Source organism: Equus przewalskii, chromosome 19 (assembly GCF_037783145.1).
Source record: "Equus przewalskii isolate Varuska chromosome 19, EquPr2, whole genome shotgun sequence".
Taxonomy (NCBI): domain Eukaryota; kingdom Metazoa; phylum Chordata; class Mammalia; order Perissodactyla; family Equidae; genus Equus; species Equus przewalskii.
In genome coordinates this window covers 7,660,481-7,687,246 of record NC_091849.1, presented here as the reverse complement: position 1 = coordinate 7,687,246, position 26,766 = coordinate 7,660,481, and the positions used below count along the sequence as shown (strand labels likewise).

The 26,766-nt window shown below is 48.4% G+C and overlaps 1 protein-coding gene across 20 annotated transcripts in view; it reads right to left on the bottom strand.

Moving 5' to 3' along the window:
* RREB1 (ras responsive element binding protein 1) overlaps positions 1-26,766 on the bottom strand; it is a 173,124-nt gene that overhangs the window by 3,971 nt on the left and 142,387 nt on the right. For 13 of the 20 annotated variants that reach the window (XM_070583987.1, XM_070584000.1, XM_070583989.1 and 10 more), the window contains 4 exons: positions 18,144-18,333; positions 14,207-17,120; positions 6,677-6,841; positions 895-1,719 (listed from right to left, as the gene is read on the bottom strand). In XM_070583987.1, coding sequence (XP_070440088.1) covers positions 895-1,719; positions 6,677-6,841; positions 14,207-17,120; positions 18,144-18,333 — 4,094 coding nt within the window. Of the gene's footprint in view, positions 1-894; positions 1,720-5,119; positions 5,231-6,676; positions 6,842-14,206; positions 17,121-18,143; positions 18,334-26,766 lie in introns of all 20 variants that reach the window. The other 7 variants (XM_070583997.1, XM_070583995.1, XM_070583996.1 and 4 more) reach the window with 2 other exon arrangements.

The following is a 26,766-nucleotide window of genomic DNA, read 5'->3' as shown; positions in this document are numbered from 1 at the left end:
GACTGCACGAGGCGGGGGTAGTGTGCGGGGAGCATGTGCACTGCCGGCTGTGGCAGAGAGGGAGGAGGAAGGCCGAGAGCAGGACACAGGGTTTTTTATTTTTGGGGAGGATATGTTTGCGTCTTTTGGCTTCATGATTTTATCCAGGTCTCCTCTTTACCGAAACAGCGGTCCCTGCCTTGGGGTTTGTGGCCTCGACCCCACGGGGTGGTGAGTTCCGGGAGGAGCAGGGACGCGTGAGCAGGGGCGCCCTGATGTGCCGTGCAGCAGCCAGGTGAAGAGCCCTCTCAGTTGTGTCACCCCAGCTGCTGCAGAGCCACGGGGAAAGCCCCTCCCGCTGCTGGGCGGCTCTGCCGCAAACTGCCTGCCCGACGGCAACACAGCTGCCCAGGCGCCCGGCAGAGCCTGGGGTGGCGAGCGCCACAGAGCGCCTGTCCCTGCTGCCTGCTCAGGACTTGACGAGACCACACGCCCCAACTGCCCAGCACCTACTTCTTCCAGATACTCAAGAGACAGGGCAGCCATCGTCTCCATTCTGGGGAGAGGAAGACCGAGGCTCAGAGGACGGAGGGACGGACCAGACGTTCTCAGAGCCCCAATGCCGAGGGACGCTCTGTGGCTTCGCTGCAAGAAGCCTGCAGTTTCAAGTGCTAAGAAAAGAACTCGTTAAATCCCTGTTTCCCGGGCTTAAGGCGCACGTGTGCGAGCTCAGGAAATTCCCTCTGGCCGGGTTTCCATCACTGCTTCAGGGGAGGCTCCTCCTACAGACTGAGGTGGGCTGGAGGGAAGGGACAGAATCAAAGTCGCCCCCCTTGGCAGGCTTGGAAACCAGGGCCTTCCCGAAACGACGCCCCGTGGCCACCCCAGGCTCTGCAGGAGGCCGGCCGCCCCTACCTGTGTGGGACCGCATGTGCCGGGTCAAGTCCTGCAGGGACCAGAACCTCTTGTTGCACACGCTGCAGACCTTCTTCCTCTTGTCGGCCTTGCTGGCCACGCTTCGGGGGGAGTCTGTCTTTGGCTTCTTGTCATCGTCACTCTTCTCCGAGGACTTCTTCTCGGTTGTGCCCTCCCCATCGGAGGCACCCTCCACCTCCTCGCTCTGCTTCTCAGTGGAGGCTTCTGACGAGGCCTCTCCCTCAGCCGGCGGCTCCACTGCCAAGGTGTGGGCAGGCTTCTCCTCTGGCTCAGGCGGAGGGGAGGTGGTGGGGATGAGCAGAGGCCCCTCGGCTGCTCTGCTCAACTCCTGGCCCTCCCGAGGAAGCGCGCCTTCCTCCTTGGGCTCCTCGCGGCCGTGGGCCTTCCTGTGGCGGCTCAGGGTCCCAAGGAACTTGAAGCTCTTGCCACAGATGTCGCAGGCGTGCTTCTGGTCCTGCTGGGTGGAGCCTCCGCTGCCCACATTGCCAGCATCGCCCTCTGCCAGCTTGAAGCCCATCAGCTTGCTGGCGAGATTGAGGTCCAGGCTCTTGTTGCTGACGGTGTCTTCCTCTGGGCCATCTGCATCCTCGTCCGTCTCCTCCACCCCAGGCTTTTCCTCCTGCTCCTGGCTCTCCTCGGCTGCCTTCTCCTCCCTGTCCACAGCCTTCACCTCCTCTTCGGGGAGCTCTTCTTTGACCTGGCTGGGCTCAGAGGTTCCCTCCATTGTTGGCTGCTCTTTCTCCCGAGAGGTGAGGTCCAGCACCTCGCCTCCTGTGGCCAACATCTCCACATCTGACTGGCTGTCTGTGTGAGCAAACACAGGGCATAGGGTGAGACTGAATGCCACCAAACATGCCACTTTCAAGGGCTCTGTCATGACTCAGCTGAACACACCCCCGAAGCCTGTACCCCAACCCCAGCAAGGATTTCTCTCACCCCAAATCCTCGTCACCCCTTACATGCCGGAGGGCCAAGATGAATCTGGGGTTAATTCACAAAAGGCAAAAAAGAGCCTCCACATACACACAGATTGGGGGTCACAGGGCTGACCGTGCCTCGGAACTCCTGCCCTCCCCTTTTACTGCCCACTAGCCATGCCCGGCGCCCTTCACTGCCACACACAGGGATGGTGAGGCCCCCAGGAAGGTGAGAGCGACGCAGGGCAGTGCAGACAGAGGGACGGCGAGAGGAGAGTGGGTGCATTCCAGACTTGCAGCACTAGGGAGATTGAGGAAGCTGAGCTGTAAGTTATTTTCCAGTGCAGAGAGATTATACAAACATGCGACATACACAGGACTACCCCCAAAGACGGCATCTGGTGAGCAGCTCTGAGAAATGGCTCAAAGCATGTGTTCTGTGCTATGGGGCACGCGCTCCCGCCTGACGGCTGATTTCCAGGCAGAGTTCCAAGGCGAAAGCGGCCCCATGCACACCTGGGGGCCTCCCTGGCTGCTATTAGGACCCCATGTAGGGAGTGGAAACATTTCCTTCTGTTTGTTCCTACCTGTCCACTCTCCACAGCAAACCCAGAGGTGGACAGTCCACCACAGTTTGTACCGACCTTCTTAAGGGATGGCACTGTGGCAACACTAACAACACTCAACAGAGGACAGTATTTATCAAAAGCAACGTTTTTGAATGAGGACTTAATGACTTTTCTATTATGTGCTATGACAGTGACGCTATCTGCCGAGACCTACCATTTAACTACAGATCCAAAGGCCAATTTATCACTGCAGGGACTCAGCAGCTCCTCCGAGAATCAGGCTGACGAAGTTGTTTCATGGCACATACGTTAGATGCACCTCCCTCGTTACGCCAGGTCTCTGATTACAGTGCTGGAGCCAGGAGATCCAGGCATGTGACCCAGACCCTCACCTGATGGGACAACACGTACCACAGTGTCCACCCAAGCCCATCACTCTCTGAGTCACATGCTTATTTGCCATCAAGGCAGTCCCCGGGCTGGGGACAGAGGAGCTGGCACCACCCCTCCCATGGTCACATCTACCTGAGACTTTTGGTTTACCTACAACCAAGTGGAAGCAGCACTTCCACTCACATCATTTCATTGGTTTTATTCTGACTGTACTTTTTGGCAGCTTCTGTTTGAGTATCTCAAAAGGTTTCAGAAGGAAACAAGTAATTATGGTGTGAATATAATATTTCTAACAATAAACGATTTTTGAAAATTATCCAAAAAGTTTAAAAAAGATGAATTTTGAGATATATACACCAACGTCTAGGTCCCAGTCTAAGGAAAAACTAGATATCATTTTCTTGAATCACTCTAATACAGAGCACCTATTAAATGGGTCTTGGTATAAACTCTGTAATAAAAAAATACAGAATGCTCAGTTTCTTATTTGCTGGCTTTGGGGGTAGTTACATTGGAAAAAAAGGCTTAATCTCTGGTTACTACCTATTTGTCACAGTATATTCTAGGCCGTCACTCTTAATTATTAAATTTTTTTCACCAAAGAACATAAAGTTTAACTGTAGTAGAACATATTTAAGATGATCTTGAAAAAAAAAATAATGAATTCTGAAACCAAACCCAAGTAAATATAGTAAGACCAGACTGCTCTCACTCTCGGGCCGTTCCCTGGCATGAATAATGGAGAGTTCACCCTAAATGCAACGAGAGGCCAACTTGCTGCTTCTGGTGAGCAGAGGGGGCTTGGCTGTGCTCTACCCAACTTCCACTAGGGGGAGTGGTCTAGCAGGGCAGCCCGTGCCCTTCGAGTTCCAAGCAACTCCAACAATTCTTATTAGCGATTCTTGGGAGCAAGAGACTTACCCTCTTCTTATCTCACGAATATCCAGCTTATAACATCAAGTCCTATTTGGATTCCGCAGTCCTTGGCCACCCACACTTCCAAATGCAAGAAGTGAGCTGATGACTCTCTTACTCGGTGCTACCTACCTTCAAGTGTTAATTCTCTGTCCCCATCAGTCCCTCATTTGTGATGCTAAATCTAAGAAACCGCTTGAGGAAGCAGACGGAATCCTGAAGTCACTAGTAGATAATAAGCCCAGAGCTCCTCCTGCGGGAAAGTGCAGACTTTCACGTCAGCTCAACAATGAAGTAGCTATTGCTTCCTAGAAATTCCATGTTACTCAACTGATGTGACAAACGACCAAGCTAAATACCTAATCTGATTGGGCAGGGGCACAGCTGTGCAGGAAGTTGCTCTGTCTGCTCTTCACCTACCGAGCAGCAGAGCAGCACTTCCTGTGGTGCAGTCCACGCTGGCACGTGGGGCTTCTGGGCTGGTAAGGGAAGCCACCATTAAGGGATGGTTTAAAAAAACCTCCACGTTTATAACATGCATACTGATTTAAAAAGTCACAGGTAGGTGGCCACAAATATGAAGGCTCCTACAGGCATCTTCGGAGGAGGGGCCAGGGCACCTCTCTGCCCACTAGAGAGTGAATGAAGAGTTTCAGTCTAACTCTGAATGGCCAATGTGCCCCTCTAGGCTGGAAATGCCCCATCGGAGCATTTTTAGCATTCCTTGGGGGAAACTCTAGGGTACATTTCTGTGAAAGGCCTTATGTGAGTGGAAAAGTCAGACCTACATCATAAAACATGTTTAGGGATTTTAAGAAAATGTAATCTAGGCATATAAACCCAAAAAACCCAAGAACTTCCTTGGTCATTTCCTGCCTTTGTTTTTGTACGGTCTTCCTCCAAGGCCTCACCTTTAACTTCATGGGAGGGAGCCCCGAAAGAAACTTCCAGTCCCCCCACCACGCTCACCTGGTTTTAAAACTCTCCTTGAAATCACTCCCCCATCCCCATTCTCCCTCTCTTGAATCTCTGACGGATTGCGAATACAATTAAACCAAACATATATTTTCTCTTTGCTGGTTTTACATTACAACTTTCAGTGAATTTTCGTTTTTCAGAGGCTTTGTCCCTTAAAGAAAACCTACACAGCTTCTGGGGCAGGGCGGAGGTGGGGGAGGCTCTGATGGGATTTGGAAAAACAAAACTGGGAGCTGCAAATTAAAAAAATAAATACAGCTTCAACGTAAAACTTGGTGCTCAATCGAAGCTAAGATAGAAATTCCAACTAGCTTTGTGTCTGCAGGCTTCTTCAGATGCCCCCTCGGACGTCAGCAGGGGTCCCAGGTCTGGTGTTCCTCCATATGATCAAGAAGTTGAACCCAAAATGTGCATCCAGCACACGGTTATTACCCTTTAAGACTTGTCTGCAAACCAGGAAACCAAGGGCTCCCGTGGACTCCCTCAATTATCTGCTGCTTTCCCTCCTTCAGAGCCACTAGGGGTGGGATCACAGGCGCTTTCCTAGAGGCCGAGAGAAAACATGTCACTGTGGGTTTCCTCGGGGTTGAACAGCAGCTCACCCAGTGACCTTTGGTGCCAGAGGATCCAAGTCGTGGCAAGAGTCTGTGGGCGTCTATGCCTTTCTTTACTCAAAGATCCTGGCAAATTTTGTGGAACAGGAAGCTGGAGGGAGGAGCCAGCAAACTGGCCTACACTTTTACGTTCCTAGAGGGTTGGATCTTAACCAAAGGGCCTGGCAGTTCACGGGCTTGCTTCACCAGGGTGGTGGTGGGGTGCCCACGGGTGGGCAGAGGGTTCCAGATCAATTCCTCTTCCTGGAAACCCTACCTGTTCAGATGTGCCCACTCCCCCTGTAACTGACACAGAGACAAGGGGGCTGGGATTAAAACCCAACACTGACTCCCAGAGGGGGTGAGGGGGGGCTCCCAGACAGCACCCTACCCCTACCCAAGTCTGAGGGAGAGAACCACAGGGCACCATTACAACCCTAGAAAAGCACATTTAGGGGGCATCTCCTCGGCTTCAAGCAATGGGGAAAGGTCAAGATTTCAAGATTTGCCAAAGTGAATCCCTACCTGTAATACTGCTACCAACCAATGGCCAACCAGCCGTGTGTCTAAGTAAACTGCAGCAGCCAATTTTTTGTTTTGTTTGTTTTGGGGGGTGGGGGGCACAGAACCCCAGCAGTTGGAGATGACGGAATGTGCTGAATAGAGGACATGAGTAAATACAGAAGCTGTAAGGAAAAAAAAAAGGTGGCAGGAGACGCACTGGGCAGCCGTTAATTGCTCTGTAGGGGGCTGGAGGAAGGAAGCACATATCAGCACATGAGAATAATACCCGGATTCAGGTCAAGCAGAGATGTGATTAAAGAAAGGACATGCAGAGTGCTTTTTCAAACAAGACAAAGTTTTCTACCGGGAAGAGAGTTATTGAAAAGAAAAACACCCCCACCCCACCCTGCCCCTCCCTGTCAAGGGCTGGGCACCATGAGTTCCTGCAATACCCTGACATCTGAGCAAGCCCATCCCTGCTCTGTAGGATGCAGCAGAGGCTGGGATTGGAGAAAACAACACCCTGAGCCTTGAAGGTTTCACATCCCTTTTAGATGTGATCCTACCAAGAGCTAGGACTGTTCACCCTCCCTCACACCCCTCCTCCAGCCGGCCCAACAGCAGGAACAGACGTCCGCTGGGAGGGTGACATCTTCCCTAGTGGCTCAGAAAAGCAACCTAGGGGCGCTGTCCCTGTTTCCCAAAACCCAATCCTGCTCATGCTCCCAATCCTTGGCAGGGCGCACCTTGCTGGACTGCGGAGTCCTACAGAGAAGAGGAAAAGGCAGCCCCGCCATAGCTCGGAGGGCCGAAGTTGGCTACGATGCTAACCGAGTACTCCGAGCGGCCCTCCTCTCTCCCTCTCCTCCTCTCCATCACCTGGAAGCACTACCTGTGCTATCATGGGGTCCAACATCACTCTCTTTTGACTGGGGGATAAGCCCGTTTCTTCTCAGGGAACAGTTGGTAACTCCGTGTTTGCGCAACTGGTGGCGTTCACAGTTAGATTTGGTAGAAAAGAAGGCATCGCATTTTTGACAAGGGAAGGGTTTCTGACCTGAAGCAGGAAAAAAAATATATATTTATCTGGCTTTCTACTGCAATGAAAAAGAAAAGTTGCTTTCGATTCATTTTCCTGGGATTATCAGCATTTGTTCCCTCCCCTCCTCCACCCCTTTAATAAAATAAACAAAACACATTAAAAAAAATACTGAGAATATCAACCACTCAGGTGCTCATTTTCCCTTATCCTCAGTGGAATAGAAAGAAGGTTTTGTCTTCAAAATACTAAAAGTTAACAATGAGACCAAGATACATACGTTTAAAGTAAAATAACAGTATTATATCTAAAACCTTAAATAACAACAAAGTGAGTAAAGCGATTTTGAAGCACAGCAAGAAAAACCTGGAGTCTGTCACAAAGAGAAGACACTTATAGAACTCCCAGCACGGCAAGGACTATGGATGCTGGGAATCAAATGGGATGAAGGAACATGCCCAGGGGCCCTCCTAGAGGAATCCTGAAACCCTTGATGTCTTTGGGGCCAACCCCCTCCTGCTGACCTGGGTGGGGCTGGCCTCCCACAGCAGACCGGAAGTGGGGAGTCTGACTTCTCAGGACTCCTCCTGTCTAACCTGCTGAGTCGTCCTGCAATGACCTCTGGCCAAGGTCACTGTGGTCCTGGTTGGCATGACAGAGGTCTGCTCTAAGAAGCATTAAAGCTTCTTTGTTCCCCTGCTCTAAGGTCCTGCTCAGGAGTAAATAAGTGACCAACAAATAACTGAGTCTGGTTAGGAGATTGCTGCTCCACTCAACAGGCTGCGCCTGAAGAGAAGCCGCTGAGCAGCCCCCTCCCACCCCAGCTCCACGAATGGGGTAAACTGCTGAGAGAGGAGTGTATCCCCCACCCCCAGCAGTTATCTGCTCTGGTGTGCCTGCCTCTCCTTTTATTTGCATTCCTTCTGTACTGTAAACACAATATTTCAAAACGCAAGCTAGGCTCTTCTGCAATCATCCTGTGTTTGTGGGGATGGTGTGAGGGGCAAGCAAGGGCCAGGGCAGACAGAGTGTGGATGGAAAGAAGGGAGGGAGGAGGACAGGGGAGAAGGGAAGGGAGTAGGTGGGTTTCAGGAGAGAGAAAAGGGTCAATCATTTACTGGATCACTAGATTCTTCTGTTTTCCCCCATACCAGATTCTAAGCTTCCAGTTTCTGATTTTACAGGGGAAAAGGTTCATGTACTAACAGACACAACTTCGGCACTGCAGCCTAGCACTTCTGTCTCATAATCTTGGGGCTGCTACAATCACATACATGTCCAGAACTGGCAGGAAAGTCAAACACGCACAGCTCCTTTGAAACACCAATTGCAGGGCCTTCAACCTTCCGTCTAGATCACCATCGAACGACGCCTAAGTCCAGGCACTTACTGCGAACACCATGGGCCCGAGCCTGGGGTTTGCAGAAGGGGAAGGAAGGTCTAGCACTGCCAAGTCACACAACTTTGGGGGGTGCCATTCACCCCCCAAGCATGCTGGTGTGCAACCCTTCATGGCTGGAATCACGGTACTGCCAAGTTTGAGCATCAGTAGTAATCAAAGAAAGGGGACGTTCATTCCCTCCTGAGCTGAGAGACCCTCTCAGGGGATGGTTCCAAGTCACCAGTGGAGCTATTCAAGAATACAGATGCCTGGGGCTGGCCCCGTGGCCGAGTGGTTAAGTTCGCGTGCTCCGCTGCAGGCGGCCCCGTGTTTCGTTGGTTCGAATCCTGGGTGCGGACATGGCACTGCTCATCAAACCACGCTGAGGCAGCGTCCCACATGCCACAACTAGAAGGGCCCACAACGAAGAATATACAACTATGTACTGGGGAGTCTGACTTCTCAGGACTCCTCCTGTCTAACCTGCTGAGTCGTCCTGCAATGACCTCTGGCCAAGGTCACTTGGGGAGAAAAAGGAAAAAACAAAATCTTAAAAAAAAAAAAAAAGAATACAGATGCCTGGAATGATCAAAGACTAGGGAATCAGGGGCTGGTCCAGTGGGGTAGTGGTTAAGTTTGTGCACTCTGCTTCAGTGGCCTGGGGCTCACTGGTTCAGATCCTGGGCACCTCATCAAGCCATGCTGTGGCAGGCGTCCCACATAGAAGAACTAGAAGGACTTACAACTAGGATATACAACTATATGATGGGGCTTTGGGGAGGGGGAAAAAAAAGACCAAGGAATCAGAAACCTGGGAAGGGTGGAATCAGAAGCCCGGAAACCCAGAAACCCAGCATGTGAGCCTGTAAGGAGCTTCACAAGGGCCCTGCAGGATGAAGTGGCGAACCCACCACCTGCCTTACAGTGGTGCCTTACAAAGTTCAGCGGGCGTTTCCTGCTAAATTTATAAAAATGCCCACGTTAAAAAAAACCCCACATTTTTGTGTCAAGTTGTAAAGTATTTTAACTTTTATTGCGTACTTTTCAAATTTCTTCTTTTTGCTAAAAATTGGACATAATAATTATTTGGGCTCCATTTTAAGTAAAAAAAAAAACCAAAACTTTTTCCTTTAACATTTTATTGTCAAAAGGCAACATCACAGCTTCTCTAAGTCAGGCTAGACTGCGAGGAAGACAAGTCAGAAGCTCTGACTATGAACTGGGATACAAGTCTTGATTTCAAATGAAACAACTGGTTTCTTGCTTCTACATGATTTACTCTGTAATTTTCACACTGGTAAATGCTTCACTTTTACAGCTAGTGTGGATGCTAGGCTGATGTGCCATGATGATGAAGATTCCTATTAAGGCTCAATTCAAAAAACAATTCAATGACGCGAAAGTATTGCATCACATTATGAAGAGTCCCAAAGTGACAACTAACAGGAGTCTTTACAAGTTTACATTTTATCGCGTAAGTTTTACATCTGAAACAGCAGCGTGCTCTAGATTGCATGGACAGAGGAGAAGATGAGCCCTTTCCATATTTTATAATCGTACAGGTGTCAATAAAACTTGTTGACTGGTAATCTATATGGAAAGTTTCAAATGATTTTATTTATTTGGTAACTGCCACAAATTACTGATTTAGTGGGGTGTTTTTAAGTGTAACCACAGGATATCAAAGACCTATGATATCCCTCCACTTCCAAATTGACTGGTAAAAGTCATCAGCTGGCCAGTTTTCACTCTCATAGAACAGTCAAGAAATGAAGAGGGAAATTTTATACTAAATGATGTTATCTGCCAGGGACTGGGGAAACAGCAAGCAGAAGAACGAACAATGATGACATGGCCTCACACCTTCAGACTTCTCTCCATCGCCCTTGCACCCTCTCAGTGAAGGTTTCTTTCCATATTTTCTTTCTTTCTCTATTTGGCAGGGGTGTACACAAGGCTGGCTGTGTAAAAATGTCCAAAGTTGCCACTTAAGAGAGTTAAAAGTAGCCAAACACAACCAGTGTCAGAGTGCCTTCCACACTTAGCTTTGCACATCTTACTGATTTCAACTCCAAAGCCTGTTGCCTGTGAGCAAGTGCGTAGGAGAGGTGAGTGGGGAGGGCCCCAGGCTGGCAAAGAAAAGCAGTTAAAACCAACCGTGAGAAAGTGAGCGAGCCAGGGACCCCCAGAATGTCAGAGCCAGGGGGCACCTCAGGCATCCCCAGGTCCCAACCCTTTCTTTTTATGAGGAAAGGGAAGAGAGGAGGAAGAGGATTAGGACAGAGGCGGGAACTGACTGGCTGTGTTTTCTGGCACTCGCTCCTCCACTTGTGGCCTAAAAACACACGAGACGCTCACGAGGGGAAAAGGAAGAAACCGTGAACTAGCCTCTCCTGAAGAGGCAATACTGTTCAGCCAGAGAAAGGTAACTGTCTCCGATCAACAGGACGCTATGGGCTGGGAGAGGGCGGAGAGGAGTGAAAAAGGAAATACAGCTGTGTGTGGAGAGCACGCTGGGGGATATGAAATATGACAGCAGACACCAGCTTCCTCATAAAACACAACTCCTAGAACTAGAGCCACACACAGAGAAAGGCCTGAAACCATGTGCCCCTTGCCTGCAGCAACAGTGAGGCCCTAGATGGACACTTGACATCAGGTCTACTTAATGCTGCCCGTTTAGGGGGTGGAGTGAACCGGAAACATGTCTATGAGACAATGTACACACATGACGATAATTCTACACATTTGCTGAGAGATCAGGAGAAAGCTGAGTCTCAAGACCCAGACAGTTTGCCTAAATGCAATCTAAAACTGGACCCTGCTCAAGCTTCTGGCTGGAATGCAGCTCGATTTTAATGCTACAATGGAAAAAAACGCCTCTCCCCTGTATAACACCTGTTTACAGGATCATTTCAGAGTCCGTGTTTAATTTCTGTACTCTTTCATATGTGCCTTGGTCTTACTTCAAAGTTTCTGGAGGGAGCATCTCACAGAAAGCTAGGCAGCCAGGAGACAGGCAGCTCAGAGATTCTTCAATAGCAGAAGCATCTACCAGGAAAACACCAGTGTGTGGGAAGAGCGAGTGGATCAGATGATTTCCCAAGCTCCGTCCAGCTCTAGCGCTTGATGTACGGAAAATGTTCTAACATAGCACCAGACACCGCCAAGTGCTCTACAAAATTATTTAATAGAGGTGATGCTGAGATTGTTGCTGGAAGCTGAAGCAGGGCGACAGCAAAGGAAGTTAACAGAGCCCAATGAGAGCCGACCTTTATACAATGTCTAAGCATGTGGCTAATACCACTCTGTGGCCCTTAAGTCTTTGATGAATGGTATTCTGGTCCACATCTGTGTTCTATCTTATCTCAAACCACTTCCCAATCTTCTGCATCGGGACATGTCAGGATACAGGCAGGCCAAAGGAGGTACACTCTATACACCTTCAGATAGAGCACCAGTAGCCACACCAGCCTGACTGTGGGGCAGCTACAGGGAATCTGACCCTGTCTTTGAACTCCACCTCTACTGCTCATTGAGTAGGCAAATTACTCAGCCTCTGTGAGCCTCCATTTCCTCATGGCAAAATGTGGACAACACTGCCCTTATGGGACGGTCACGAAGACTAGCTCTGAAAGCTCTCTCTCCCAACCCTGTACACAGGGATGACCCCATGAGTCAAGGCCTGCAACCCCCACTACAAGATCATAATGTGATAGCATGTCAGGGATGGGGCTGAGACAGACATAGCCATTACGGGTGCAGTAACTGTGAAGGGAAAAGGGGCAGAACGTGTTCATATTTACATCCACTCCATCCTACCTGCCTTAAACAAACTTCCCATCTTCCTTGCTCAGTTTCTGATGCTACCAAATTTTAAACCAACTAGGACATTTTGGCATTCAAAAGCTAGGCAATCCAAACGACTGGATTCACAAGTGGGAACTTACATCAAGCATCTGCAAAGACACAGGTACAACCCTTGAAAGGAAAGACTGTCTGCTCCAGCCCTCTTAGGGAGGCTGTCAGCTTGCCAAGCAGACAACGTCCACGAATAAATGGCCTCATCTGGGGAAACATGCACGGGATCTCCTAGCACACGGCTCCTAGCTGGAGGAGGGTGGTGGAGAGGCTGGGTGACAGCGGGGGGAGAGCAGAGGGTGAGGCAGGGCAAGAGCCGCCCTCATCATCAGATCCAGACCATCTGCTTTCTGAAAAGCGGTAACAGAAATACTCACTTCTCCAGAGACTCTGCAGGCAACAAACAGGTGTCACCCAAAAAGGGTAGCAAAAGACACTGCTGTGTGGAGCACCTTCTTTTGAAGATGCATCTTCTTTCTGAAAGGCTTTCTTCATCAGAACTGTTACTTTGTCAGGCTTAAATGATTTCAAATGGATAGAAAATGATGGCCTGAAAATGCAGCATACACTTCAGACATCTACAAATTCTGTGTCCTGTTAATTGAGTCCTCCATGGACAGGCACGCCATTCAATGCTCACACGCCTGCTGCCATTCAATTCCTGGATTTGAGGCCCTACCACACCAAAAACAAATGCCGCGTCTATGCTGCACCCAGCTTCAGAGACTCCACAGCTTGCTCTCCCCTCCCCATCTACTCTCTGCTCACTTTTCTTTCACAGGGATGACTCTGACCTCACTCCTGCTGTTCCACCTCCTTAGCAGAAACAGGCTTCTTCAGAGCTTCAAGTGACCCTCAAGCCTGAAGGAAGCGTTTGCACCTGGAAATAAGGCGCGGCTCACACCCAGTCCCCACTGCCTTCCCCTCACCACATGTAAGCTTCGTGAACGTAGGGTTGCCAGATTTAGCAACCAAAAATACCAGGATGCCCAATTAAATCTGAATTTTAGATAAACAACAAATAAGTTTTTAGTACACCCCAAATATTGCATGGAAAATATTTATACTAAAAATTGTTGCTTATGTGAAATTCAAATTTAACTGGCATTCTGTATTGTATCTGGCAATCCTGTACCACACAGCTCTTTATTTGGTTTTAGGTCCTATTAATATTTGGGTAGTATCTCCAAAATGTTAAGGATCGCAGTTAAGATCTCACCTAATTTATCCTTGGAGTCCAATGATATAAATCTTGTATGAATATTCAGTAAATTAAAATTAAATTGAGAACTACGCAGTCATTTGACTACTAGAAGTTGCGAGTATAAAATTATTTAAAGTGCACTCCTTATCTTAAACTTCTCTTTAAAAATCAACATATGGAAACTAACATTTGAAAAATACTTTCGGATGCCTTTTTGGTAATTTCAGTCTGCTTTTTAGACTATTTATATGTGCGTGTTTCTCTGGAATAGCTGACAATTTTAGTATAAATAAAACTTTAAAAGAATTCCAAAACTACTCGTCACTGATTTTTACAATATATAGGGGAAAATGCGACCACCTTAGTGAACTGAAAGATAAGAGCAAAATTTGCAATATTTCCCTTTAAGAATACCTGGTGGTCAACACAACATCACAGAATGTTTAACATTTTAAAAGCTGCCTTGAGGATGTCGACGCGCAATTTCTCCTGCCAAAGCACCAAGTTGATTCTGGCCCAACACCTCAAGACCAAGTTCCACTTCTCCCTGGCTGCCTCCCGTGCGTACCCAGTACATAACCTTGCTACCTTCTCCAGAAGGAATGAGGCGGATGGAAGTAAGCGATCCGACTGGCCTACGACCACGTTCACCTACAAACACCTTACGTTTCACCCCTCCCTTTACCAGCCACCCCTGGAGAGCTCAGACAACAGGAACAGGTCATTCTGGTTACAAGACCACAAGCGGAAAAACCGACAGCAGCATCAGGCAAGAGCCCGGCCTCTGAGACTGAGGAAGGAGAGAAGGTAAGAATGGGGTCATAGGCAAACAGTCCCGTGCTTTCGACTCCCACCCCTGCTTCTCCCTCACCCGGCTGGCCAGGCCACAGCCTCCCCGCAGGGGAGGAGGACCCACAGCCTGGCAGGATCCTCTTACCAGTGTGTGTGAGCATGTGCCTCTGGAGGGAGCTGGCCCAGGGGAAGACCCGGGGGCAGTGAGGACAGTTGATCTTCTGCAGGCAGTTGGCGTAGGAGTTGCGCTTTGCCCTTAGCAGCTTATCTTCTGGGGGGCTGCCCTGCTCTTCATCACTGGGCCCGTTGTGCTCAGCAGGCGCTCCAGCCACCTCATCCTGAGTGTCGTCCTCCGCGGTCTGCAGAAACGGACTGAACTTGTTGGTGTCTGTAGTAGCCAGCATCTTCTCGATGCTGGCAAACTCCCCACTGGAGTCCAGGTCCATGCCGCCGCTGCTGGCTTGGGGCCGGCTCCTCACCCCCTTCTTCCGGCCCCTCTTCTTTGACAAGCCAGCTGGCCCCTGCTCGGTGGGCGAGGCCGCCTCTGGGCTGTTGGCAGCAGGGGGTGAGTCACTGGATTCTTTTGGACTTGCGGTGTCGGTGGGAGCGGTGGCAGCTTTGGGGATGGTGCCTCCTAAGCTGTCGGAAACTGTGGTGTTACTGCCAGTGCTGGTAGGCCCTGGGTCAGCCACCTTGGTTTTGAGCAAGGTGGGGGCAGAGGACACAGATGAGATGATCTGGGCAATAGAGGCCAGCGGAGGCAGCTCTTCTGTCATAGAGGGCTTTGGCAAGAGCAGGGGGGGCTTGGGGCGCAATGGCCGCAACAAGGCTGGGCTGCTTATGAGGGTAGAGTTGCTCAAGAGTGGAGAACTGTTGACCACGGCTGAGGAGTAGATGGGGACCGCAAGCTGAACAGAGCCCTGCAAGGGCTGAGTGTGGGTTTCCAGGATGGTGGTTGCCGAGGTCCCCACTGCAGGGGCCATGGGTTTATCCAGGATCCCGCTGGGCCCCACGGGCACCGGCAGGGTAGGGCATGGTGGTGGACAGGGTGAGGGCTGCTCCCCACTCCCTGATTCCTGCTCAGGCTTCTTGGCTTCACCAGGAGCAGCTGTATCCTTATCTCCTCTCCTGAAGTTCTTAGGGATGGACAGGTCGATGGGCTCCATGGAGCAGTCATAGGGGGCTGAAGAAGAAGGGCTCAGGAAGGAGGCGGCGTTTTCCTGCTTCACTTGCACCAGGGCCAGGCCCTTCTGGGAAAAGTCCAGGGGTTCGTTGAAGTCCACTGCCAAGCTGCTAACGGGCTCCAACTTGACCGAGATGTGGGGAGGCGGAGGCTGGGTGGGGCCCCCGTGAAGAAAGCCATTCTGGGGCTCCAGGAAGGTGGCGAGGGGCTTGCGCTCGCCAAAGGCCCCGCTGCCCTCCTCTAACCTCCCTGAGGCCTCGGCAGGCGCTTCCACAGGGCCCAGGCCTTCAGCCGCTAGGACGTAGCTCTCGATGTCATGCTCGGGCACGTGCAGGTGCTGCTTGAGGATGTGGTGGACGCAGTTGCGCTTGGCCGAGAAGGCGGCGCTGCACTCCTTGCACTCGAAGGGCTTGCGGCCCTTGGGGCAGCCGCCCAGGCCACGGCCGCAGTGCGTGCGCATGTGGATGCGCAGCGCGCGGTAGTGCTTCAAGTCGTCGCCGCACAACCGGCACACCGTGTCCGGGGAGCAGAAGGCATCCACCATCTCGGCCGCGCTGCTGGTCACGTACTCAATGTTCTTCTCGATGTCCTTGCGGGTGGCCTTGAGATGCTTTTTGCGCAGGTGCCGCTCGCAGTTGGCCTTGACGGTGAAGGGGTAGTGACAGATCTTGCAGATGTAGGGCCGCTCACCGCTGTGTGTGCGCAGGTGGCGGATGAGCGCGGCCTTGTCGGCGGCGATGTAGTCGCATATGTTGCACTGGTATGGCGAGATGCCCAGGTGGGAGCGCACATGTGCGCGTAGCACCCCCGAGAAGGCGAACACCTGGTTGCAGAAGCGGCAGGGGTAAAGAACTTTACGCATGGCCGGCGTCTTCTTGCTGCCAGGGCCCGTCATGATGGCCTTAAGGTCTCCCTCCGTTATCTCCTGCTTGATCTTGGCATCCATGCTCAGGGGCAGCAGGGCCTCGATGATGCTGTCCTGCTCCAGCTGCGTCTTCATCTCGGCCTGGCCCGGCAGCTCCACACCTGGCTGCTGCAGGAAGAGCTGCGCAGCCGTGTTTGGCTGGGCCCCGGACTTGGACTGCAGCAGGTGGGCGTTGGAGGCCGCCTCCACGGAGCCTTTGAGGAGCTTCAGGGGTGGTGGGGGGAGGCTGGGGCTGATGCAGCCCGGGGAGGCCTGCTGGGCATTGATGAGAGGCGGGGGTGTGGAGGTGGCTACCACTGTCCGTGGGGCGACCAGGGGCTTTGGCTTGAGAGGGGGCATGTGCTTGAAAATCGCCTGCAGAGGGGTGGCGGGGGCCTTGGAGAGAGGCGGAAGACTGATTTGAGGGGGAGCCGAGGCTGCCATCTTCAGAATCTGCTGGATGTCTGCCAGCTCGATGGCCGACTCCCCAGAGATGGGCTTGACCACAATACTACTGTCTGGCTGGATGATGAAGCCCTTCTGGAAGGGCTGCAGGGACAGATGCTTCATGCTCTCCTTGGTAGCAGGGAGGACCGTGAGAGAACCGCCCAGGGAAGCAGTTTCAAAAGGAGACAGGCTCAGCATGTTGGTGCAGCCGGGGTCCTGAGGTAGCTGACACTTGAGCGTCTGGAGCTGTATTGCTTGGTTGTCATCCGGCAGGGGCTCCTCAGTTGGGGCAGGCCTGACGTCTTTGGTGTGCTGCAGGCCCAGCAAGGCCAGGAAGACCTTCTGGTCCAGGATGTCACCAGGCAGGGTCTTGGCCTGCAGCCTTTCCCGTCCCTGGTCCACGGCAACATGGGTCTGCTTGTGTAGGGCAAGCGAGGAGAGCATGGGGAACGCCTTGTCACACGTGTCGCAGACGAAACGGTGCTGCTCGCTGATGCACCTTCGCAGGTTTGTTTCGCACCAGGCCTGCACAGAAGCCAGGTTGGCAAAAGGAAGGAAATAAAGAAGAGGATGTAAAAATAATCACTCAGCTGAGATGCGAAAGTCTCTGTTGTAGGAGCAGCCGGCCTTTCTCCATATGTAAATAGCTGACTCTTCCCTGCTTGCTAACTCCCAGACTGAATAAGGAAAACCACCAAGCAGCTGAAGAATCATGTTTGCTTGATGAATGACATCGATCCCAAGGGTATCTCAGCAGGGAAGCACTGAAGTATGGTTAAGTAGTAATACCATGAAGGTAGGATTAATCCTCTTTTTAAAAATGGGTGCCTTGCAAAACTAACCGAAGGTGACTATCTGCCATTAGGGGAGATCCAGCTATCTCTGTGATTGTGGGAGAGAGGGCGGGGCCTGGAGAGGGGCACAAGGGAACCCTGGGGGGTTATGTGAGTGTACATATATGGGTGTATACATATGGAATAATTCAATGAACTTGAGGCTTCTGTGCTTGAAGAATTTCACTGTTGATTATCTTCTAGCTTAATTTTTTAAAATTGGAAAAAAAAGAGTTTCGAAGTAGTTTTAGCAGGTCTTTTATGAGCTGAGAACAAATACAGCTCAGGTTAATAATGACCCAAAACATTTTAAATACAAACAACTACAATATTGGAAATATTTAGCTGTAACACAGATATTAATCAAATATTTGAAAAATACAAATTCAGTTCAGATAGGGCTGGGGTGGAAGTGGTGAACAATTCACAACTTTAAACCCAAATGCCCCAAGAATGGGCAAAAGCACTGATGAGCAAGACTCATGCAAATTAGTATAAAATTCAACACAAAACATAAAAGGTTACCTACCCCTCCCAACTCAACAAGCCAATGAAGACTGAAACGACCAAGTTGAATTTCAATAGAAAAGGTGCTATCAGAAGACAAAACCCAACTGACAACATTTTAAGGGAAGGAATAGCTCAGGATGAGGAAGTTTAGTCCAACTACACAGACCGTGGAGGTGGCTGCAGCTCCTTGGGCCAATCACAATACCTGAGAAATCCGAGGAAACTTCCTGCAGGAGAAGTCGGTGAACCCTAAGTCATGGAGGCCAGCAGGAATGGAAGGGTTGTTCTGTATGAAAGGCCTTCCCATTGCGTCCCTGGGAAGTTGTTTGTGGACAAGAGCATTGTGGCGTAGCAATCCTCGATGTGTTCGAAAGGTGACGCAGCAAATGTCACATCTAGAAGAAAGGGACAGGATATGAGGCGGCAGACAAGTCAGAGCTTCCACCCATCCATTAGCCTTATTATTTTATGTTGCTTCATTTCACTTGAGCAAAATAAAAACACTATGACATCAAGAAGCTAGCTTGCTCCTACAACAAAAATTCTCCCTTTAAGACAAATTATATTCTACCAACTTCGAGACAGCCAAGCTTTGCAGACAGCACAGGTGTGTCCAGTAAGAAGCTAGCTGGGAACCTGAAGCCACTGGTGCAGGCCCACTTGTTTTTACCTGAATCACACAATGTGGAGTGATCATTTCCCTCCCTCAGCTCAATGGGCTCTAATCATCAAAAATGTTTAAAAGTCAAAAAGAATGAATTTACACAGCATCTACAGCAATCAAATCAACAATCCTGGCATCTGATCAGGACAAAATAATAAATTCTCCAACTGAATTAGTAGCACGTGACAGTGATTATGTGTTCAATTCTGACATTGTTACCATCTATCTGAAAAATAATGGTAGTTCCAAGTACTGAAGGCACACCAAGTGCAAAGCACCCTATAGGGGCACTGTGCACGCCCCTGCAGGCAGCTGGGCATCCTGACCTTCATCTCACAGATGAAACCAGTGAGGCCCCAGGACATCAGGCAACATGGCTGAGGTCACACAGCAGTAAGAAGCAAGGACAAAATGTGAGTCCTTCCACCCTCACCTATCCCAAGCCTGACTCCCTTTTTCAGAAAGACTCCCACAAAGGCAGTCCATCCAAAGGTCATCACTCTTCACTTCAGAGATGACCTCCCACACCTTAAATGTCCTGGGCCACAAAGATGTGTAACAAACACCATTTTATAACGGCGTGTCTCCATTTTCTCCACTTTTCATACCAATATTGTCTTCCAGGTCTTCACTGAGAACAATTTAAAAACCACAGAACCATTATGATATTATTAACATGCCCTAGACTGAATACAGCAGCTACTAGAGTCACTCGTGGCTGTTTAAATTTAAATTAATTAAAATTTCCTCAGTCACACTGGCCTCATTTCATGGGCTCAATAGCATCAGGCAGTGCAGAGCTAGCACATTTCCAGGATCGCAGAAAGCTCTATTGGACAGTGCTACGTGGTAGTATCATTCCAAGTATGTACATGTACAAATGCCTCTGACCCTCACAAAACCTCGAAGGTTGGTCCTGTTATTGTTTTACAGAGAAAGAACTTGGGGCACAGAGGGGTGAAGCAACCTGCTCAATTTTACACTGCGTGCACCTTAATGGAAATTTTTTTTTGCTTTGAAATTCTTCTCTGGAAATAAAGAGATAATGAAATCACCCGTGAAGCAGCTGAGCTCATTTTCATCTAGCGTTGAAAGAGAGAAGTGCCAAGTATGTGCAACTCTGCTTTTCTTATCACGCTGTGGCAGGACACAGCAAACATGTTCCTGCCGTCTATCCAGCTCGCCTATCTCCACTGCTAACTCGGCTACATCTCGCCATCAAGATTCCTGTCATCATTCAATTAAATTTAGAATACTGGGTTCCCACGAGTCGCTCAAAATGCAAAACTCCTTTTGAGGGAATTCTGTTTAAGCTCAGCAACTGTGACAAAGGCTCCGGGAAGGGATGACTTCAGAGAACCCAGAACACCTTCTGGAAGTTCTCACAGCCATAGGCCCAGACAGCACAGCTTCCCTCTCTCCCCATGGCCCTGCTCCCCGGTGATCCCTTGCATGCAGGCCATGTTCTGGGGGGACAGACCCCAAACCACAGAAACCATTCCCTGTCTTAAATACACAGAGGGCTAAGTCACAGGCTACGAGACAGTTCAGCAGGGAAGCAGAATGGTCGCAGCTACTCTTGGTGAGGTTCTTTCTGGCCAGAACACACTCAAGCTCCACACTGCACACGCAGGGTGGGCTGCACCTCATGGAAGCTCTCTTCTGTTCTACTGCCCTGGAAACGGCACTCTTTCTATCACCCTAACTTTAGTCCTCCCAGGCTCAAGTTCAACTGCACTCCACGTGGTCACCAACCCATCACCACACCACTGGTCAGCTGAAAGCTCTGTACTGAACTGAAAGGATGAGAGCAATGTCTGAATCAAGGAAATTTAACACTGACCAGATATTTCATGATATTGAGAAATCACTGTTCATTTTTTAGTTATATCGATAATATTTTGGCTATGCTTTTTTTTTTAAAGACTTTTTCCTTTACAGATCTATAATGAAATATTTATAAATGAAGAGATGAAACCCAACTGGTCATGAGTTGATAATTCCTAAAACTGGGTGATGGGTACATGGGAGTTCATTACACTGTTCTATTTTTGCATATGTTTGAAATGTTTTTTTAATATATTTAAAAGAGAGGAACATCTCATTACAAATGGCTAATGAGAGTGGGCTGACCATTTTGCTTCTTTCTCCAAGTTTCAACAATGTCGGAACCACTATTTGTGGCAGGTGCATGTTGGGGGAGCTTGATTTATAAAAACTCCAGAAGAGAAGCCCCCACAGCCAGTCTTGTGACACAGGCAGTGCGAAGAGGGCATTTCCCCAGTAGAACTACTGGATAGTCAGAGCATCTAGGCAAAGATGGAGGGGCTGGGGTCTGGAGGGAGGCGCCCAGGGCTCAGGAAGCCACCACACATGGGATTTACACACAGGCAGAGCGAGCCACCCAGGGTAAGCTGGGTGGTCAAGCCTATGGCCCATCTGATTTGGTGCTTTTATGAACACAAGATAATTCAGATTGTCTCCCTTCTCCTCCCTGTGTCCTGTCTGGGCTACGAGCAGGTGAAGTCTGGGGAGTTGTGGGAGATGGAAGCTGGTCAGTGCCTTCCCTGAGAGCTGAGAACAAGAGGAGGTAAGACAGACTGGGACCAGTGCAAAGGCTGTAGAGAGCTATCAGCCAGTAAGCCCTACAGGCATTTTCCACCTGAAGTTGACAATAACTCACTCTTCCCAAATTAATAATTAGCACTGATTACATATATTTTGAGTAGAATATTTGCAGAGTGTTTTAAATTAATTTTTACCAGAGTTGGGCACTGTCTTGGATGCTGGAACATTGCAACACAAACTCATTTCATCCTAACGACCCAGCGAGAGAAACAGCACTAGTAAGAAGGATTCAGTCACACCTGAAGGTGGAGGCCTGTTCCTTGTTCACCTTTCCCCTGTGAAGACAGCAGGGCTTACTGCACCTTGCAGAGAGGGGCTCATTAATCAAAGTCAGGAAATGGAAAGGCTCATAAAAAAAACTTCATGTACATATTAAATGTTTTATTCAACCTAAAACATATACAGTTGACTCTCATTATTCGTGGATTCTATATTTGTGAATTTGCCTACTTGCTAAAATTTATTTGTAAATCCCCAAATCAATACTGGCAGCACATTTGTGGACATGCATAGAAAAGCTGAGTTGCCCTATGCGCATGTTCCCAGCTGAGGTAGAACAAGGTGACCTTCTGCATTCGTTTCAGCTCTCATTGTAAACAAGGGTCCTTTTTGCAGTCTATTTAGTGCCACATTTCTAACATTTTAGTGCTTATTGCTGGTGATCTCACTGTTTACAATGGCACCCAAGAGTAGTGCTGAAGTGCAGTCTAGAGGACCTAAGCGCAGGAAGGCTGTGGTGTGCCTTAGGGAAGAAATACCTGTGTCAGATAAGCTTTGTTCAGGCAAGAGTTATAATGCTGTTGTCCATGAGTTCAATGTTAATGAGTCTATAGTATTTATTAAATAAGGTGTCTTTAAACAGAAACACATAAAACAAGGTTATGTATTGATTAGTCGATTAACATGTTGTGACCTGAGGCTTGTAGGAACCTAACCTTGTATTTCCTCTAGGAACAATGGTTTAGCATTCACTAGTCCTGTGTTTATGGCGCCTTTAGAGAACACAACTACTGCAAATGACAAGAATCGGCTGGAAATTCATTCACCCATGTTTTCATGAAGGGAGGGCCAAGGACTTATGTGTGAGCTTAGTTCCACTGAATGAATTGCATGTTGTCGTTACTGCATGAATCATATTCATGATACATCTCTGACTTCCAGTTTTAGAGTCTTTATGGTAGAGCAAGAACTCAGATTCTTGCAAACCAAACTAAAGTAGAATCCTAGATTTTTATGATTACTTCTCCCTACTGTTCACAGGTGTTTTGCCTACCATAAATCTGACAGCAAAAAAACTCCCAAAACACTCTATCCAATCTGCACTATAAACAAGTCTGCCCAACTTAGTTTTCAGAGACAATTCTTTTTTTTTTAAACAATATTTCACTGGCTTATATAAAATTTAATTAAATTACAGTAAATGATTACAAATATTACTGACATAAACAGGCTGGGAAGAAATAATACCGACTCTTGGTAGCATGTAAGTCAACTGCAAAAGGTGAGCAGGTGGGCCTGAGAATTGGGCTGCAAACTCTGTGAACTGTACAACACCTTATAAGTAAACATTTTGGAGCATGTGTCCAGAGACACGTGTGTGTATTATGTATGATACATACTTGCACGCATATATAATATGCCAGGTACATTATAAAATATAAAAATAGAAATGTTTAAAGGGTGAGGTAAGAAAAGTTCTATTATTTTTTTCTTGTACCCCAGAGATCGTTCTGAACACCTTATACCTTTGAGACTACTGCACTAGTGCATAGCCTATTGGCCATGAATATTCAGTGTGAGAGGCATCATAAGCAGTTTTCATCACTTATCTCCTCCTCCATTCTCTCATTCACTTTCAAATCCCTCCTGTTTCTGGCATGTAGGACAGAATTTCACACATGGTAGAACTAACCAGCGCCAGCCACAAGCTCTGTGTCCTCTGTACAAGGCAGACTTGGAGCAGTGGGGGCACGGGCTCAGGACCAGAGACACTGGGAGGGGGAGTTCAGACTGTGACCTTGGACAACTTCTATCATTTGCATTTCAGTTGCCTGCTATGTCAGATTCCCCAAACATCCTGAGATAAGAATCCCCTCGTGACCTTGTTAAAAAAATCAGTCTTGGGGCCCACTTCAGATCTACTATAATCAGAATAACTACAGGATGGGTCTAGGAATCTGTATATGAACAAGTACACCAGGTGACTCTCTAGTTGAACGAGTTTGGAAAACAAATAATAGTAAAAATTAAGTGAGAGGATCTCAAATCTATACACACCTTAAGCTACAAGTCTGTGGGGGCTCTTTCCCTTTCCTTCCCTAGGCCTCAGCTTTCTTTCTCATCTGTAAGATGGGGATCTTTAGAGCTACGGCGAGTAACAGGTAATAAAATGCTTAGAAAACTGCAAGCTGCTATTCCAAATGTAACCAATGTTTTATATTGCAAGGACAAAAAAATCAGGAATAGTCCATTTCCTGGCAATTACTGCAAACATGAAAATGCAGGAAAAATGGACTTTTAATTTCAAAAGGATGTGTTCTCTCTTTTCACTCTCAACAACTTCACCATAGACTCTACTACTTCTGTTTAATCTTGAGACCCAGTGGGAGAAACGTGTGCTCTTCCTGGCCAGCCCTCTGTTTTACACCACCTGCTTCCTCATCAGCTCCTGCCACTTCCCCTGCAGCCAAAGCTGGGAAGAGAAGCGCAGACCATTCCAGCGCGCAAGCGCACGCAGAGCCTTTTAATAAAGTCCAGATAAGGCCTAGATGCAAAACCTCACACCTCTGTTTTCATAGGATTTCAACCAAGATGCTCCTATTTCACTTCTAAAAAGATAAAGAATGTCATCTCACAAGCAAACTCCTCGAAAGTGGCAGAGAAAAAAAATTCTGCTTTGAAACCAGAAGCACATTGTGAGGCTGGTTAAAAGGAAGAAAAAAAACACTCCGAAACACTGCCTTCCATTTCACACTCGGCACCTGCTGACAGGTCTTCAATAAAACCAGCACCCAGAAACATTTGGATTGGCCTTTGTCAGCAGGAGACCCCCGGGGCAACCAGCCCCCCCAAGGCCTGGGAAGAACGCTTTGCACTTTGTTTCTGAGCAGCTCTTCAAGGACAATGGAGGTCATTGTAAATCTGAGGGTGATGCTGCTGGATGCAGAGCCGGCTGCAGGCACCAATCTTGGGGTATGTGCTAACCTCACTTGGGCTTGTCAGTCTTCATTAAGGCCACAGCCATTGGTTGGGTGGTCCCTGCAACTCTCCCCTCACCCCTGGTTTGGAGGATATCTCAACCCTGCCAGGAACTTATGATTGCAAAATATTGAGATGGAGTGGAACTGTACTTAGAGTTGTAGGAGAGGGGGAGTGATGTAGGGTGATTTCATTTTGCAAGTGATTTTGACGATATGCCAGAGGGAAATTTCACAAATCTGAGAAGCTGCTTTCTGATTTTCTGGCAACAGAGGTGGTTCTATGTTGGAAACTGAGAATAACTTTTCCAAATGGAACCTAACTTTGCTTTCAGTAAGATAAATGCATTTAATGAGAGAAGTATATAAAAGAAGCTAATAGAAGCCTACTACCTCTTCTAAAAACAAAATTTCCTTTTTTTAAAAAAAAAAATCACATATTGAAATAGATTAAAGAAAAAAAAATTCATCAGTGGAAAAAATTCCAAAGGCCAATTTAAGTTGAGATTACATATGAAACACTGGGATGAATGCTAACATCAACACTCAGCCCCTCCTCAGCTCACAGAAGGATGATCACCTGCATGTGAACTCAAATCATTTTGCTCACAAAAATAGTGTTTCTGTACCCTGAGGCAGATCACCAGAGCCTATGTGACCCAGAGAACACCTGAATTCCAGCACATGTAGCAAATGCTTCTGTAAGACAGTAAGAAAATTTAATTTGGAATACTGGAGTGGATTGTACCACTCCAGACTCCTGGACATGTGACATCCCAGCCCCTGAACTGTGGATCCTGCAGGCCTGCTTATTCCTGGGGCAGGGGCTCTAGTGGTTCTCTTAGGGGTAGTGGTGAGGGAGGAGCTGTAGATTTGGGGTAAGCAGAGCAGGAGCTCTCAACAGCAGAGGGGAAAAGCAGCTGCCTCCAGCTTATCTCCTCTCCCCTGTCTGCCTCAGCACCATTTGTAATGTCACTGATGGGGTATGGTGAGGTGTGAGCACAGATAGGAGAGGGCTGGGGTGGGGGTCCCCAGGGAGGGAGGGAGATGACTCCTGGAAGCATGCAGTGAGTGAGCCAAGTTTCCACTGTGGCCCCTGGTACGCCAAGAAACAGATGACAGGATTGGGGGCTGCAAAGCTGGGGGCCAGAGGGAGGCAGCACGATCAGAGAGCCTTCAACATATACTTTATCCAAGCCCTTCCTGTTCCTTCTTCAGAAATGAAACAAATGAGCCAAATCCCACAGCACACAGGCTCTGGCCTAGAGGTTGGCTGGGCTGGAAAGAGCACATTGCTAATGTAGTCAGAGAAGACCGACTCCCACAGCAGTGGCAAACTGCACTGTTCTGAAGCCACAGAGACACCCGACCTGCCAGCCAGTGCTCAACCTCTGCCTCCGACTGCCACAGGCAGAAGGGACGGCAACTGCTAGAAGGAGCCAGCTCTGCTACGTCAAGGAAATACTCCCCTTCCTTAGCTGTGAGTTTGTCCTTTCAAATCTCAGCGGACTTGAATGCAAATGAATGATGTTCTTGTTCATACCCAGATCCATCACTAGTCTTAAAAAAACAAAAGTTAACATTTAAAAAAGTCATTGAATTGAGGACTGACATGAACCACAGCTCGTCGAATGGGCAGGCACCAAGATATCTGTTCTTATATGACAAATATTCTTGTAAGAAGGCACTACATCCTTCTTTCTTATTTATTTTTTTAAAGAAAACGGTGTAATCTGGCCTGGGGTTGAAATGTGGTGTGATAAATGTGCTATTATGGTATGGGCATTCCGTGTAGGGAGGAAGGTACAAGAAAACCTAAATGGAGGCAGCAGTTTTGATGGCTCATAGTAGGCTACCAGCTACTTCTCAGGAATAACTCTCATCATTAAAGCCACCAGCCCTGAAATAAGGAATGTGTAGCTACTGACTGGAGTGGATTTCCCAAATAACCTTCTTGTAGTACCTAAAATGGGAGGGGAGCACGCATACACATCGAAGATTAAGAGTCAAGCCAAGATAAATTTGGAGGCAAATTTATTAGCAATGGGATTTGTAGAAATGGAAAACAAGGCCACCAAAAAGCTTTTCTTTTTTGTTTTTTTAACTTTGTGCATACAACAATTTTGGGATTAGCTCCTCCCAGTGCTTGCCACACTAATATTGTATTCATCTGGTGATCTTAACCCTCCAGATCAAGATGAAAACCCTGAAGTTAACAAAAAAGCTTAAGAGCAGCCCAAAGAGATATCCCCCTACTCAGGTGCTTTCTCAGGGTACTTTACTTTTACATCATTCCATCAAGTCTACCTTCATGGTAGTTAAGGGACAGGCAGATGACC